The sequence below is a fragment of the Fukomys damarensis genome, unplaced genomic scaffold (assembly GCF_012274545.1).
Source record: "Fukomys damarensis isolate Sample0158 unplaced genomic scaffold, DMR_v1.0_HiC HiC_scaffold_9, whole genome shotgun sequence".
Classification (NCBI taxonomy): Eukaryota; Metazoa; Chordata; class Mammalia; order Rodentia; family Bathyergidae; genus Fukomys; species Fukomys damarensis.
The window spans coordinates 48309953-48323767 of record NW_022900921.1 but is presented as its reverse complement, the minus strand read 5'-3'; the positions used below and the strand labels follow the sequence as shown (position 1 = coordinate 48323767).

The window sequence follows — 13815 nt, the reverse complement described above, 5'->3', positions numbered from 1 at the left end:
TTTTTTTTTTTTTTTTTTTGAAGAGAACCAAATGAAAAAATAGAGCAACATGGAGATTCCACAGAGTGCAGTTACATCCTTTATTATGCCTGAAGTGGCAGCACATCCTGCTTTCTGGGATCCTGGGCAGTGTATGAGCCCCTCTCTTGTATAGGATATGGTAATATCTTCCCCTTCATCTCTCCCAGCCCACTTATTATCTGCATATTTGCCGGCAGCTGGTGTTTTCTCAGATTCTTTAGTAATTCCAGGGCAGAGCTGCTCTGATATTTGATGAATGCACATTCGTGCTTTGGAAGCATTAGCTTAGTCCATTAACCTTACAGAATGCTGGCAAGGACAGAGATGACGGGAAATCATTTCTGACTGGACCTTTACATTTGCAGAACATAGTGATTTCCCCTGCATTTTTTCAGAGTGGTTTTGTGAGGGGTCTTTTTAGAAGCCTGGCGCCCTGGGCCTGTCAGCCCAAGCGGTGCCATTTGAGGGCTAAATGGGTGCCCAGTGGACCTTTGTTCATCTTTGCCAGGAATTTAGGGCTGTCTTGTCTGAGATCTGGCTTGCCAGCTCCTCTCAGAGCTGTCAGGAAGATGCTACATCTCTGTGGGAAGCTGTGGGCTTTCTTTGCAGGGAGTCGGCCTCTGCCCTGTACTCTCATTTTGTGGTAAAAACTGCCACTTTGTGCCATGCCAGAGGACAGCAGCCTCACTCTGCACGGTCCTAAGGGCTCGCCGGCTCTGGGTGACGTCCGTCTCAGGGCTGTCCAAGCCCTCATCTCATTGAGCCTGAAGTCAGGCTTCAGGTGCAAGGTTAGCAGGAGGAGTCCCTAAAGGAGTGGCCCAGTATCTTTCCAGATTTCTAGTCAAAAATTTATGCATTTTTTTTTCCTACCATGCTTATATTCAGAGTAAGTATCCACTTCCTGATGTTCTGGATAAACTAGATATTGACTCACATCCAGAAATATACTTTGTGTTAGTTAAGAAAGACTTTGTTACTTGGCATCTTTAGCCGGCTGTGCCCTGGCAAATCTGAAAGCATGACTGATGGGCATTTAGGGACAGGTTACGTTTGGTGGGCACTGCGTCCTGCTGCCTACCCTTCCTGGGTGTCAGACCAATTCTGTGACAGTTCATGGAAAGTCATGTGTTCGAGGGAGATGCTGTGTCCTTACCATTGTTCCACAAATACTGATTTTACTCTTTATTTTATATTTCATAAACATAAAACTAAATCAGCTACCTCTTCATGTAGTTTATGTAAAGAAGTTAAGAATAATTTATAGAAGAGAGGAAAATTGAGAGACACTGACCTTTACTGTCTTCTTGTAAAATGCTGTTTCATAATCAGTGCTGGGAACACTGTGCCCTGAAGGAGTGCCAGAGCAGAGCCCGGAACCCTGCTTCCCCTCCTGGACATTTCTTTCCCCATGTAAATGTTTACTTGGGTCCAGAGTTCTGCTTTGTCTCATAAAGATGCGTTGTTCCTACTGCATAGTGCATGTGAGCTGGAAAAGCTCCAAAAGATGAAAACCCAGACTTTCTCCCTCACCCACAGATCCTGAAGTCCACCCACAGAGTGAGGACTACTGGGGTCACGTGAACCCTATTGGGCCCCGGGCCTGCTATGACGAGGGCAAGCGGGTGGCAGAGACCATGTGCTACGCCTACATGAAGCAGGTGCGTGCAGGTGGGCAAGGCACTGCGCGGTGGAGCCATTGTTACCTGGGTGAGGTCGGGGTGAGAGGAGCCTGTTGCCCACTGTGACGGGGACAGCCTTGTGGACAGCTTTCCCGTGTGTCAGTGTCCCTGTGTTGACGAGGTATTCTGGAGGTAGCTCCGAATGTTGGGGGTCCACCGGCATAGCAGGCACTCTGAGTGTTCTCTTCCTCATTGTCATGTGCCCCTAGCCCCTAGTAAGGGCCTGGTTTCCTGAAGCTGTGAAAGCATTGGGGTTTTTACTTTTGGATGGTCTGTTAAGTATAAAAATGAGTTCAGTAGTGCACGAATGTGGCTTCATCAGGAACGAACTCATACTGATTAACTCCCGGTTTCCCACCGTCCTCACCCTTCCTCCTCAGCTTGTGCCACTGTGTAGCTATCCCCCCACCCCCTGTGGGCTACAGCGGAGCTGAGCACAGACCTAGAGGCCCCAGTCCCCACACTGGCTCTGCCACCGGATGTGTGACCTGAGGACAGGGCCTACTGTCCGGAGATTTTGTCCTCGGGCCATGCAGCAAGACAGGGCCCTGCAGACTCAGGCGGGTACCAGCCGTGGGTCCTCCTCCCCATGTGGCTGGTGCATGGGGCAGAACCCAGAGCTCTGGGAAATGCCCTCTGTCACAGTGGGACATGCAGGGAAAAGGGTGTGGGCACGGCACAAACATGTCGCAGCTGTGTTGTCAGTCCGTGGGCCAGCCTGCTGGCCAGGTGGATATGGGGTCATGGCATCTGTCTGTGGCCTGTGTGGAGCCCAGGTCCCCGGCCCCTGATGTCAGCACATCCATGTCACCACCTTTTGAGTGGAGCTGAGCTGTGCACTGCCTCATCTCAGGGGAGGCATGTCCGATACCCTCAGGAAAGGCTGTGGATGCCCAGTGGTGCTGCTGTTAATGTGGACCTCACTGCCAGAGGTAGACCCTTTGCCTCTTAGCCTGAGCTTGGACTGTGTGTTGATGCCTGTACTCCACACATTCTTAAGAAAAGATGCAGCATTATTGTTTTCAAGCCCAGAATACCTTGTCTCAGAAGTACGGGTGTCGTCTGGGACATGCAGGAACAGCTCTTTGTGGGGTTGGCTGGGGCAAGGGCAAAGGCAGAGGTGCCAGTGTGGGGTATGCAAAAGTGTCAGGAGTAGCTCATCCCTCTCTTGTTCATGTCTGCTTCTGGTCTTACGCTTGCGCTTCTGACATCATGAATCTTTACATAAATAAGCTGGTGGGCACGTGAGGATGATTTTGCACTTTTTATTACATGATAAATAGTGCAGTTAGCTGATAACTTTGTAGGTATGCATGTTACCTTAAGTGTGTGCTCAGAAGCAGCGGGGCCAGTGCTTACCAAGCACTTGCCTGTGCCAGGCCTGCTCAAGGTATCTGGACACATTTGAGTCCATGTAGGTCCCATGCCAGGTCATGAGGGTGGCTTGGAACAGTCCTCCCAAGGCCCAGTCCGAGGAGACCCATGTTCCTTTGTGTCCTGTAGCTTCTGTGTCTCTCCTTGCTTTCTGGGTGGCCTCAACTCACCTGTGCTTACCACAAAACCACAGCTCATCCGACCCTTTTCCCCCACCCTTCCTGCAGGGTGTGGAGATGAGCAAATGCCACATGGCTGTTGGTGGGGGCAGCTGGGTCAGTGTCCTTGCCGCTTTTTAGGGAGGAATGATTATCCCATATCTGTTCCTTGGGTCCTAAGGGGTAGCCAAACTTGTCTGTGTAGACCAGGCACCCACCCTGAGTTCCCGGAACCTGCTGGTGCATCTGGCAGCCTGGAGGAGGATGAGGCTGCTATGGGCAGAGCACAGCTGGGGCTGGGGGTCACAAGACCCTGTTGGACACTGGGCTGAGTTTTACTAGAACCCATTGTTGGTTTATCAGATAGGGCGGAGGGGCTGAGAGTGGGAGAAGCTTCAGGAATGTCGGGATGCCCTGTTCCCAGGTAAAGTGCTCATTTTCTCCTTTCCAGCTTCAAACATTTATTCAATCCCAAGTGATAAACTTGCAGGATAGATCCCATGAAAGAGGTTCTGTAAGAGGATTCAGAGCATGAGCCCACTTGGTAAAGTGGATATTTTTTGCACAGAAATTGATAGAAACAAGTTTCCCTGGCACAGCCACTGTTTTGCAGCTTCTCTATCAGAGCTGGGGCAGTGGTCTCTGCTGCAATTTGGGACGACTGACTTTCTTTGCTAGGACTCTGCGGTTTCTCAGGTGATTTCTGCTGAGCTTGTAATAGGATCAGAACACAAAGCTGTTTTCTTTCTGGAATGAAAGGCAAAGCTTTCGGTTGCACCTCCCACGCAGGGCACTGTAGATGCAGCCTGAGAAGAGGAGCAGCCCCCGCCCCTCCCTCGGTCTCCTGCCCCACATGCAACCCTGCACCCTACCCTGCCCCATACCTCACCACCTCTTCTCTCTGTTGCAGGAGGGCGTGGAGGTGCGTGTGGCCAGGATCTTCAACACCTTTGGTCCACGTATGCACATGAATGACGGGCGGGTGGTCAGCAACTTCATCCTCCAGGCGCTCCAGGGCGAGCCCCTCACGGTGGGTGCCAGTATGGGCCAGGGCCTCCTGCGGCCCACATCAGGGTTGCCTGCAAGTAGGAAGGGTGCCTGAGTCTGGACTCACATGAGGTCACACTTCACCCCACCTGCCTTGTCAGAGTAGAGAGAGGAGGACAGTCACGGGGACAGCCCAGTGGAGCACAGCAGTGCCGCCCTGTGATTGCTGCACTGATTGCCTGCATAACACCGCCACACACACATTGTTCCCCCAAGGCTTCCTTGGCCTGTTGGCTCAGGGACCCTAGGGTGGCTGAGAAATGCATTACCTGGTGAGATGAGCTGGACCCAGGTGAGTCCAGGCCCGGCACCCAGCCCCTTCCTCTTCCTGTGGCTGGAGTCAGCAGGTGGGTATGCAGAGTGCAGGGTATCTGTGCTCTGCTGGCCCCACCTACCCGTGGGGCTCTGTCCCCATCCAAGATCAGAAGTCTGGCTAGGTATCTTCCATGTTGCAGGCCCCTCATGTGTCTTATTCCCTACTCCTTTTACTCTGGACCCCCAGTCCTGTCCCTGTCTGCCTTGGCATCTTATAACCTCATTGGACTTTGGTGGGATCCAGAGGAGATCAGCATCTCTCCCTCTGGGGATCCTGCATGATGCTTTGTGTGGTGACTGAGCCTGTTTTGGTGAGAAGCTCCTCAGCTCAGATGGGGTCCTAGCAGGTGCACACATGCCACTGGGCCATCACACTGTCCTTATCTGCCCGTGTATCTGTCCGTCCTTAGCTTGCCATACTGTTCCATGGTCATTCAGTCTATTAACTCAGTTCATGCCACTGCAGATCTGTGGCCTTGAAGGACCTTGCCCCTGCCTTCTGGGGAAGGGACTGAAGAGCAGAGGTGGATGCAGTACCTGAATTCCGTGGCTGTACTGGCACCCTTGGTGGGTGAAGGCCGTATGTGTTCCACTCCCAGTTTTCTTTTTTTCTAGTATTCCTTGTTTAGCGAATAAAAATCAGTGCACAGAAATTGCCTCCATGTCAGTCTAGGCACATCTGTTATGATGGAATTTTTGTAAGCTTTGAAGACTGCACATAGTTGTTGACTTAGAGCAGTGAGCCTCAGAGCAGGGCCCTGGCATCAGCAGTGTGAGGGGCTCCTGCTGAGCTGTAGAAAAGGTGTGCTCATGTTTGAACAGGCCACGATCCCATCAGCCCTTCGGTTTCCAGGTATGCCACTCTGAGCCTTGGCTGCACACTGGGGTCATTTTAGGAGCTTAAAAGTCATGACACCTGGTTCCACCTGCTTCAGTTAAGCAAGGCCCAGGGGGCACTTGGGCTGTGGTCATTTTAGAAGGCTACCAGGGCACTCCTGTGCAGCCCAGACTGAGAAACACAGAGGGGTGGCCAGCAGCCTCCTCACTGCCCCAGGTCCACAGGACTCTGTCTACTGTCCCTAGCTTTTAAGGGCTGGGAAGGGGATTACTAAGGCAATTGCCAGCCTGCACCCATCCCCACCTGGGCTCCTAGAGGCGCTCTGGTCCTCACCCCACCTGAATCACCTGGCCCTTAGCTGTGGAAGGTGCAGGCCTGTGTCCTAATGGGCTGCAGGTAGAGAACCCCACAGCACACCTAACCCTGTGTGTGTGGAGGGGTGCCATCCAGCCAGCCTCTTATCCCAGTCCCCAGAACCCCAGGCAGTGCCCCCGTCACACTGGGAGGCTGAATCCTCTGCTGCTGCCTCAAGGAACCTTCTCTCTGCTGGGCGTGACCTTGACGTGCACTATACATCCCGGCCTTGTCCCTGTCCTCCCAGGCTTCTGTTTCCAGGTCACCCCCTGGGTTTCCCTGTGCCATTCCCTTGACAGTGTGGTATCTCCAAGCCTCACTGTTGGTTTCCTTCCAGGTGTACGGGTCTGGGTCACAGACAAGGGCATTCCAGTATGTCAGGTAAGGCTGGCCAGGCCCTGGCTGCATTGGGACCTCAGGGTACAGCTCTGCATCTGTGTGTGTTAGTTATCTCTGTTGGTGTTAACGTTACGATGGGAGACTCCTGCTGTTCTCTGTTGAAAAGTTAAAATGAGATTTCATTCCCATCACTCTGACTCCTGAGCTGTCCTGTGCTGCCACCTAGTGTTGGGCGGGTGGAGTTGCCCGGCCCCTGGGGTGATGGGATTTCACATGAAGGGACACTTTCATCCCTCAACAGTTTAAACATGGTCTCTGATCATGAGTGAGCGAGTCCTGGGAAGGAACAAGATAAGGCTGTGTACCGATGTTGAGTTTGGGGCTAAAACTAAATGCAGAGAAATAAGTTCCCTAGAAGTTTTACATGGTGATTTTACTGTGTTCTTGCCAATGGTTGTGAGCCTGCCTGGCTTTTGTTGGCCTGTGCAGTGGATGATTAATGTAGAGTGCAGGATGGATTCTGAGAAGAGTCACAGTATAAGGAGTTAAGTAGCAAAGTCCTGGCCAGTGCAGCACCACTGGCATGGGGTATAAGTTGAAGCAGTGGTAAACCCAGTTCTGTCCTTTGACCATGTGTATTTTTGCTCTTTAAGGCAAATATCCTCAAATGCCTATCCATCAAGAAATTTTTGTGGTACCTGGGGGCCACCCCAGGGTGCTGGGGGGCAGCCCCACCTCCATCCGAAGCACCCCATGGACCTTGTACCACAGGTCAGTGCCTGGGTAGGCATCTTTGAGGACACTGGAATTGGATTTAAAAATTATAACCACCACCATTGATTTTTCCTGAAAACAGTTACAGTTTCTTACATTTGTTCCAAAAGACAGCTGTGAATAAATGTATATCACAGTCAGAAATATTTTCTCTCCAACTATTAGTAACGTTGGGAACAAGGCAAAAGCCTATAAATGAAGTACCACAGGCCCACATGTTGCTTGAACAGGCAAACTTGTCCTGAACAGCAGCTTCTGGGGACCTGTGGCAGCCTCTCTTTGGAGACCAAGCTGGGGTTGCAGCTCAGAGAGCTCCCTTGGGCCCAGTCCACAGTGAGGCTGCATCACAGGCTCCTTGCTCTGCATCTGTTTTGCACAGTGATACAGCTCATCTGCACTCCCTTAGCTCTCCTTCCCCAGGCGGGCTCCTTCCTGGGGTCTCAGTGGCAGCTGCTGGGCCCTGGCCCCTGTTCAGTGAATGTGAGTCTTTGAGGGAGAGCAGTGTGACTGTGCCTCCTCCTTGCTGCTCACATTATTTCAAAGGCTCCACATCCAAAAGTCACTGAAATAGCCTCAGATAACTTTTTGGAACCCAGAGTAACAAGTATTATAAGAACTCAGTGGTGCCTGTGCTGCATACTGTCCCAGCTTGGGACTTAACATGCCACCAGCTGGGCTGCCCTGACAGTGAGGCTTGTACCCTGGCTGCTGTCACATCCATGCTGTCTCCCAGGCCACAGACACAGGGCAGAGGGCCTAAGTAGCACCTCAAGAAGCACAGGTACAAACCCCTGTGGAAATCCCTCTGTGACCTGCCAGAAACCTCCTCTGAAGGGGTCCAGGGGAGGCAATGAGCCTTCAGGATAGTACCACTTTGTGGGCCAGTTATTCAGGCCCCAGATGAGATCATAAACTGACCACGGTTTTGCTCTTTTTAACAAGCTACTGTTTTAGGAACTAAGAATCACGTCAGTAAAAATGCTTGACATCTGGATGGTAGTTTCAGTACTAAATTAACTGTTCCTCAAGCTGAGACGGCAGGCAGGAACGCAGAGCCCTCTGTGGCCATCCCCATTGACATCTTGGCATGCCTGTCAGATTTCCACATCAGGGTGTCTCCTCATTCACATAACAAACGCATGCTGTATTCTTTTAAAAAGTCACTTTGTCAAAATGACACTTTTAAAGAGCCTCAGGTTAAACGAGAGTGATCTCTACAATTCTGACCTTAAAAGTTGCCAGCTCATTGTATAAGAGATGCCTGGCCGTCTAGCCCTCCAATGACAACTGCTTTGTGGCAGCTGTCTCCCGACTTAGTGTGCTCCACACCCTGGCTTCAGTGTGCAACCTGTTGTGGATGCTACCAAAGGGCAGCTTTTAATGTCTGCAGCTGTGTGCAGCCAAAGCCCTAAGAGAAGGCTGTGTACTGGAACGTGCACTGCCATGGCGATGAAGTGACTTTTTGCAGAGCTCATCCGAGATCAGCGATGATTGGCATTTGCACTTGACCTTGAGAACAGCACATTGAGCATGTTCATATATAGTACCCATGTGTTAAAAATGAAAAAGTAGAAATGACTTTTTCACCCCACCCTCCAAAACAGAGTAACGTGTGACCCGGGGCTTTCATCTAGTTCACTATGACCCTTAGTCACCTGCTCCTCCCTGGTAATGATGGTACGAGGAGGGAGGTTTCCACTTGGACTACTTTGGGTCACCGGGACAGAACTTAAGTCTCTGAGATGTGGAGCTGATGAGCAAGAGCCTCAGGACAAGTACTTGTGATCAGCAGTGAGGTGTCATTTTTATGAAGTAACTTTTTCTTAACAGAGCCACACTTAAAAGCTTCTGAAACTAAGAACCAAACCTTGGTAAGCGACAGTTTGCTTACTTCTCTTCACCTTCATGGCCCAGCTGATCACGACCCATCTGCCGCATCAGATCCCGACAGCTCCATCCGGGTTTTCTGGGCAGCAGGTGAAGGCTGGGGAGCAGGGAGCCGTGTCCCACTGAGTCCAGCACCCATATTGTTTGGCCTCATCTGTGATTTGCCAGTATGGGGATCGCATACTGGGCCCCATTCATCTCAGTGAATCTTATATTTTAAAATAATCACCTGTTTCCATACCGGTCAGCGAATTGAGGTGCATATCAAGCGTGGGCTTCCATCGGGTGCTTCTGAGGCGCCATCTCTCTGGGTGTGTGCCTCTTTGAACCCATCTCTGGTTTGTGATTGAGCCTTTAGCAGTGCAGAGTTGCAGCTCAGCCCACGCCACCACCATCCTGTGTCACAGTCTCCACCCTGCACCAAACGCAAATCCCAGAGGTCACTGGTATCATTTCATCCACAAAAACCTTAGTATCATCAGCACCATGTTGAGTTGCAGGATGTTATTTTGCCATTCAGCTTTCCATTCGGGCTTTGTTTGGGGACGGACGGCTATGAGCTTCCTTCCGGGAGGGCTGTTGCCTGGCTCTCAAGGGCCTTGCAGTGGGGCACCTCACTACCCCCTTCTCTTCCAGTGACCTGGTAAATGGGCTGGTGGCGCTCATGAACAGCAATGTCAGCAGCCCTGTCAACCTGGTGAGTGGCCACCCTTGGTCTCCGGGGACAGCAGAGGGGCTCTGCTTGTGATATAGCTGGGGTGGAGGTGCTGCCTTTCCTTATTCTTATAACCAGAAACTGTCTTCCACAGGGGAATCCAGAAGAACACACAATCCTGGAATTTGCTCAGTTGATCAAAACCCTTGTTGGTAAGTAGGGTGGATACTTGTTGAATCAAACTGTCTGCACGTAGCTGCCCACTGACAGCACCATGGCCAGAAAGTGGTAGGTCAAAGCAGATGACCCTAGGTGGCCCTAGGTCAAAGCAGATCTTGTCACCAGGAGCACTAATTGCTTTCTAATTTTCTAATTAAGAGAGACAGAAATGGGTGGGTTGCATCTTGTTCATTTCCTATCTTGGGCCTGTGAGCCATGGGAGGTAGAGTTCTTGGCCTCTGACAGTGACTGTGTCAGGTGGCCCTGTACCTCAACAGTCACTTGATTTGACTTCCAAATGCTGGTCTTGGTGAGGCTAGAATTTCAGAGAACAGAAGAGAGCAGCCCGTAGGTTTCTATCAAGTCTGAAACAATTCATTGTTTGGCCGGGCTGGGTCATGGGTGCTATGTGACTGTGGGGCAGCCCCTGTCCAGCCACACTCAGCCAGGAATTCACAGGGACCTGCTCTCCTTCTCTCCCTTGCATGGGGCCTCTAATCTGGGACTGATGGGAAGTTTACATTTAGGACGCACTAGCTCAGCCTGATGGGGTGGTGGAGTGACCTGTGAGGACTGTGCAGACCTGGGGGTGGAATCGCCATGGTGTCAGACCAGCCCTATCCTGCAGGATGACAGAGGCCATGTCTCATCCGGTCTGTAGCAGTGGCAGCATCTTGTGGTGTCAGCCCCTCCAGATATGGTCCTTAGTTATGCACTAGGGTCTCTCTCTCCCACCCCAGTGAGGCAGGACTGCTCAAGTCCTGTGCTGTGGCCTCAGTCACTGGGCTCCAGGCTGAACCCACCCACCCATCTTGACATCATGGAGCTTCATAGACACCGCCTGTGTCTTGTTCATGCCATGAAGGGAGTTTGCTATGTGACAGTGTGAAAACCCAGGCAAGTGGTCCATATTTTCTCTCACCTTCTGTCTTGTTACTCAAAATGACTCAGGTAGCGGGAGTGAAATCCAGTTTCTCTCTGAAGCCCAGGATGACCCGCAGAAGAGAAAGCCGGATATCAAGAAGGCAAAGCTGATGTTGGGTTGGGAGCCTGTGGTGAGTGGGGGTCCTGACCAGCAAGCCCTGCCCTCAGAGGACCCAGACAGGTGTAGGGCTTGCTGCATGCCCTGAAGTGCTTCTCCAGTGCCCTGTACCCATCCTGGTGCTAGGAGATGGCTAGGACTGCCAGGGCCACTCTTCAGGGCCACACGCTGGCTCCATTGTGAAGGTGGTGGCCGAGGGGTACAGGCACTGACTAGGCATCCCCAACTGGAGGGGAGTGAGACCGATGCCCACCTCCTGTGTCCTAGCTGAGTGGACCTGTCTCCCTCCCAGCAGCCTCATCCTCTCTGCAAGGTGCTGCATAGCCCTATTCCCTTCCTGCAGAGCCAGGACAGGCCCACCGTGGTGTCCATTGCTGCATCTGTATCTCCTCCTTGTCCACCCATGCCTTCTGAGTGTGGGCTCATGCTCAGAGTGGAAACGAGGGTGCCGGGTGGACGTGTGGTGTCCTGGGTGTAGACAGTAGGTGCTGCCGCCCCCCTGCCTGGTGTAGTCAGAGGCAAGGACACACCCAGAGCTCACCTGGGCCTGAAAGTGCACAGCACAGTGACCTCAGTAAAGAGGCCCTGAGGTTTTGGAGTCAGCACCTCTCTACACTGGTGGCCAAGCCCAGGGCCTGCCCAGGGCAGGGAAATGTGCAGAATGAAGTGAGATGCAGCAGGCACAGGTCAGGCAGGCTGCTGTGGGTAGGGTTTGCTGTGGCTCCTTGGTCGATAGATCCTGAATTGTTAGCAAAATACGTGGAACACAGCTCATGAATATCCACTTCACGAGAAACACAGAGCATCTGCTAGATGAGCTGTGCTGGCTGGGTATCGGGGCACAGGGCGTCTCGCCTCTGTACTCATTGCTGGTACCCATTCCTGAGAAACATTTAAGGGTGTCTGAGCCAGAGATATAGATACCTTCCACTAACCTGTGTGTGTGTGTGTGTGTGTGTGTGTGTGTGTGTGAACAGCAGCTTGCTGAGGTGTGACAGCCATTCTTATTGCATGGCCCATTCCAAACTGGATTGTTTGGGTTTTCTTGCTTCTGAACTGTTGAGTTCCTTACATGTTCAGCTGCTGCCCCTTCTGGGTGTCCATGAGTAAATGTCCCCTTCCCATGCACAGCTCGTGTCCTCTCCTGTGACCATGCCCGTGGCTAAGCAGATTTCCTGAAATCCTGTCTGCATGCTTTTGTCCCCTGTGCTCGGGTCTCATCTGCACTCACAGAGCATGACCAGCACACAGCACACCACCCACACTGCCGGTTTGATGTGTTTGACACCAGTGCTGCCATCTCCACAATTGAGACGGACCCTTCCATCCAGCAGTTCCTGTAGCCATTGGCCGTGCCCCAGCCAGTGTTCCTTTCATGCTTTGTGGGGGGTGGGGGTGGGGATTGAACCTAGGGCCTTTACACTGAACTCCATCCCCAGCCCTCTTCTATTTTTATTTTGAGTCAGAGTCTTACTAAGTCGCTAAATTGCCCAGGCTTGGACTTTGACTTTGCCTCAGCGTCCCTTAATACCAGGATTTCACCTCTTTATACTTTGAATCGGCAGCTTGGTTGACCCGTTTGCTTTCTGCGGAAGGCAGCTCCAGGGTACGACTGCTTTCAATGTAGTGGAGTTTGTCGAGGGCCACTTAGGCTGGTGGGGGTGTAGAGTGTAGTGGACTGTCCAGGAAATGCAGAGGACTGATGTCTCGGGAAGGGCCACACTGTGGTCTGGTGCCATGGCCTTTGGAAGTGTCCACCCTTCACCACTTAGAACATTCCCTTTGAAAGGATGGGGCCCTGTGCATGATTTTTACAGGGATCTTCCTGATTGAGACAGTGCAGGGCTTCTCAGGGACTGGAGCTCATGTCATGCCAGGCACTGTGTGTTCTAAAAGCAGCTTCCAGGCCTGCGGCTTGGGGATGGGGTGGTCTCCTGAGCATCGTGAGGTTTCGTGGATCCCAGAGGAGCCAAAGTCTCGAGCCAGCATTTTGCTGTCGCCTCCCCCTGCAGCTGCGCGCATGTGCCCAGGTGACTATGTCTGCTCTCTCTGTCCCCAGGTCCCGCTGGAGGAAGGTCTAAACAAAGCCATCCACTACTTCCGCAAAGAGCTGGAGTACCAGGCAAACAACCAGTATATCCCAAAGCCCAAGCCTGCCAGGATCAAGAAAGGCCGGATGCGCCGGGCCCGCTGAGTCCCGCCAGCCACTAGCCCTGGGTGCATTTAAAGGACACGGACTCAAGTTTTGTTTTTTGTTAAAGACTTAAAACAGGTGTCATGAAGAACAAACTGGTATTTGGTTCCGAAGCTTGCTTTAAAGACACATATGTGCCTAAAAGCTCCCTCAGAAACTGCGGACTCTGCCTTGCACTTTTTGAATCTTTTTATGTAAAATAGCCTAGGTGCATCTTTGCATATTTTCAAGTTTTTCATTTTGCTGTGAGCCTGTGTCATGACTGTCATTGACAGTTTTGTTTTCTGGTTTCTTTGTGAAGCTGAAAAGGAACATTAAATGGGAAGAAAATGCTGATTTTATTTATAAAAATGGGTACTTAATAAATGAGACATTATTTTATGCATCAAGAAGAAAAACCAGCAGTATTGTCAGGTGGGCGACATGGCATCATTCATTTTCAGACAGGTAATGAAGTCCGTTGGAGAGCTTTGTGTTACTTTTTTAATTCAGAATTTTTCCAAGGTCTAGTTTTTAGTTGCAAACTTGACTTTGAAATATTTCTGTTGGTCAGCACGGTCAAGGATATTTGAAATCACTACTATGTTATGCTGCATAATTGGGGGTGAGAGGGACAAAGTTAAAATATTCTTGGTTAACCGTGGAAAAAATATGCTATTTTAATAAAATATTGAGATTTTTCCAGTCACAGGCTTTCAAGGATTGCCTCTCTGCCTCATGTAAGACTTTGTTGGAGAATTTAGTTTAAGAAAGTTCTGGAAACATCTTGTTTGAGCCATATGCAGTTTGACATGTGACCCCAAAACTGTTTGTCTTACTTGGGCTGAATCTGTGTCCCTGATCTGAAACACGGGGTCGGAGGTATTTTAGAGCTCAAGAGTTCTTTGGCTTAGCGGGGAGTATTTGCATAGACTCTACT

General features: G+C 51.2%; 1 protein-coding gene across 4 annotated transcripts in view; it reads left to right on the top strand.

The window, feature by feature from the left end:
• The window catches only part of Uxs1 (UDP-glucuronate decarboxylase 1), a 37086-nt gene extending 23641 nt beyond the window's left edge, over positions 1–13445 (top strand). For 2 of the 4 annotated variants that reach the window (XM_019204294.1, XM_019204299.2), the window contains 7 exons: positions 1558–1679; positions 4143–4262; positions 6124–6167; positions 9423–9483; positions 9596–9653; positions 10606–10715; positions 12762–13445. In XM_019204294.1, coding sequence (XP_019059839.1) covers positions 1558–1679; positions 4143–4262; positions 6124–6167; positions 9423–9483; positions 9596–9653; positions 10606–10715; positions 12762–12896 — 650 coding nt within the window. In that variant the 3' untranslated portion in view covers positions 12897–13445. Of the gene's footprint in view, positions 1–1557; positions 1680–4142; positions 4263–6123; positions 6168–6778; positions 9484–9595; positions 9654–10400; positions 10565–10605; positions 10716–12761 lie in introns of those variants that run through there. The other 2 variants (XM_019204296.2, XR_002024659.1) reach the window with 2 other exon arrangements.
• The last annotated feature ends 370 nt before the right edge of the window (positions 13446–13815 follow it).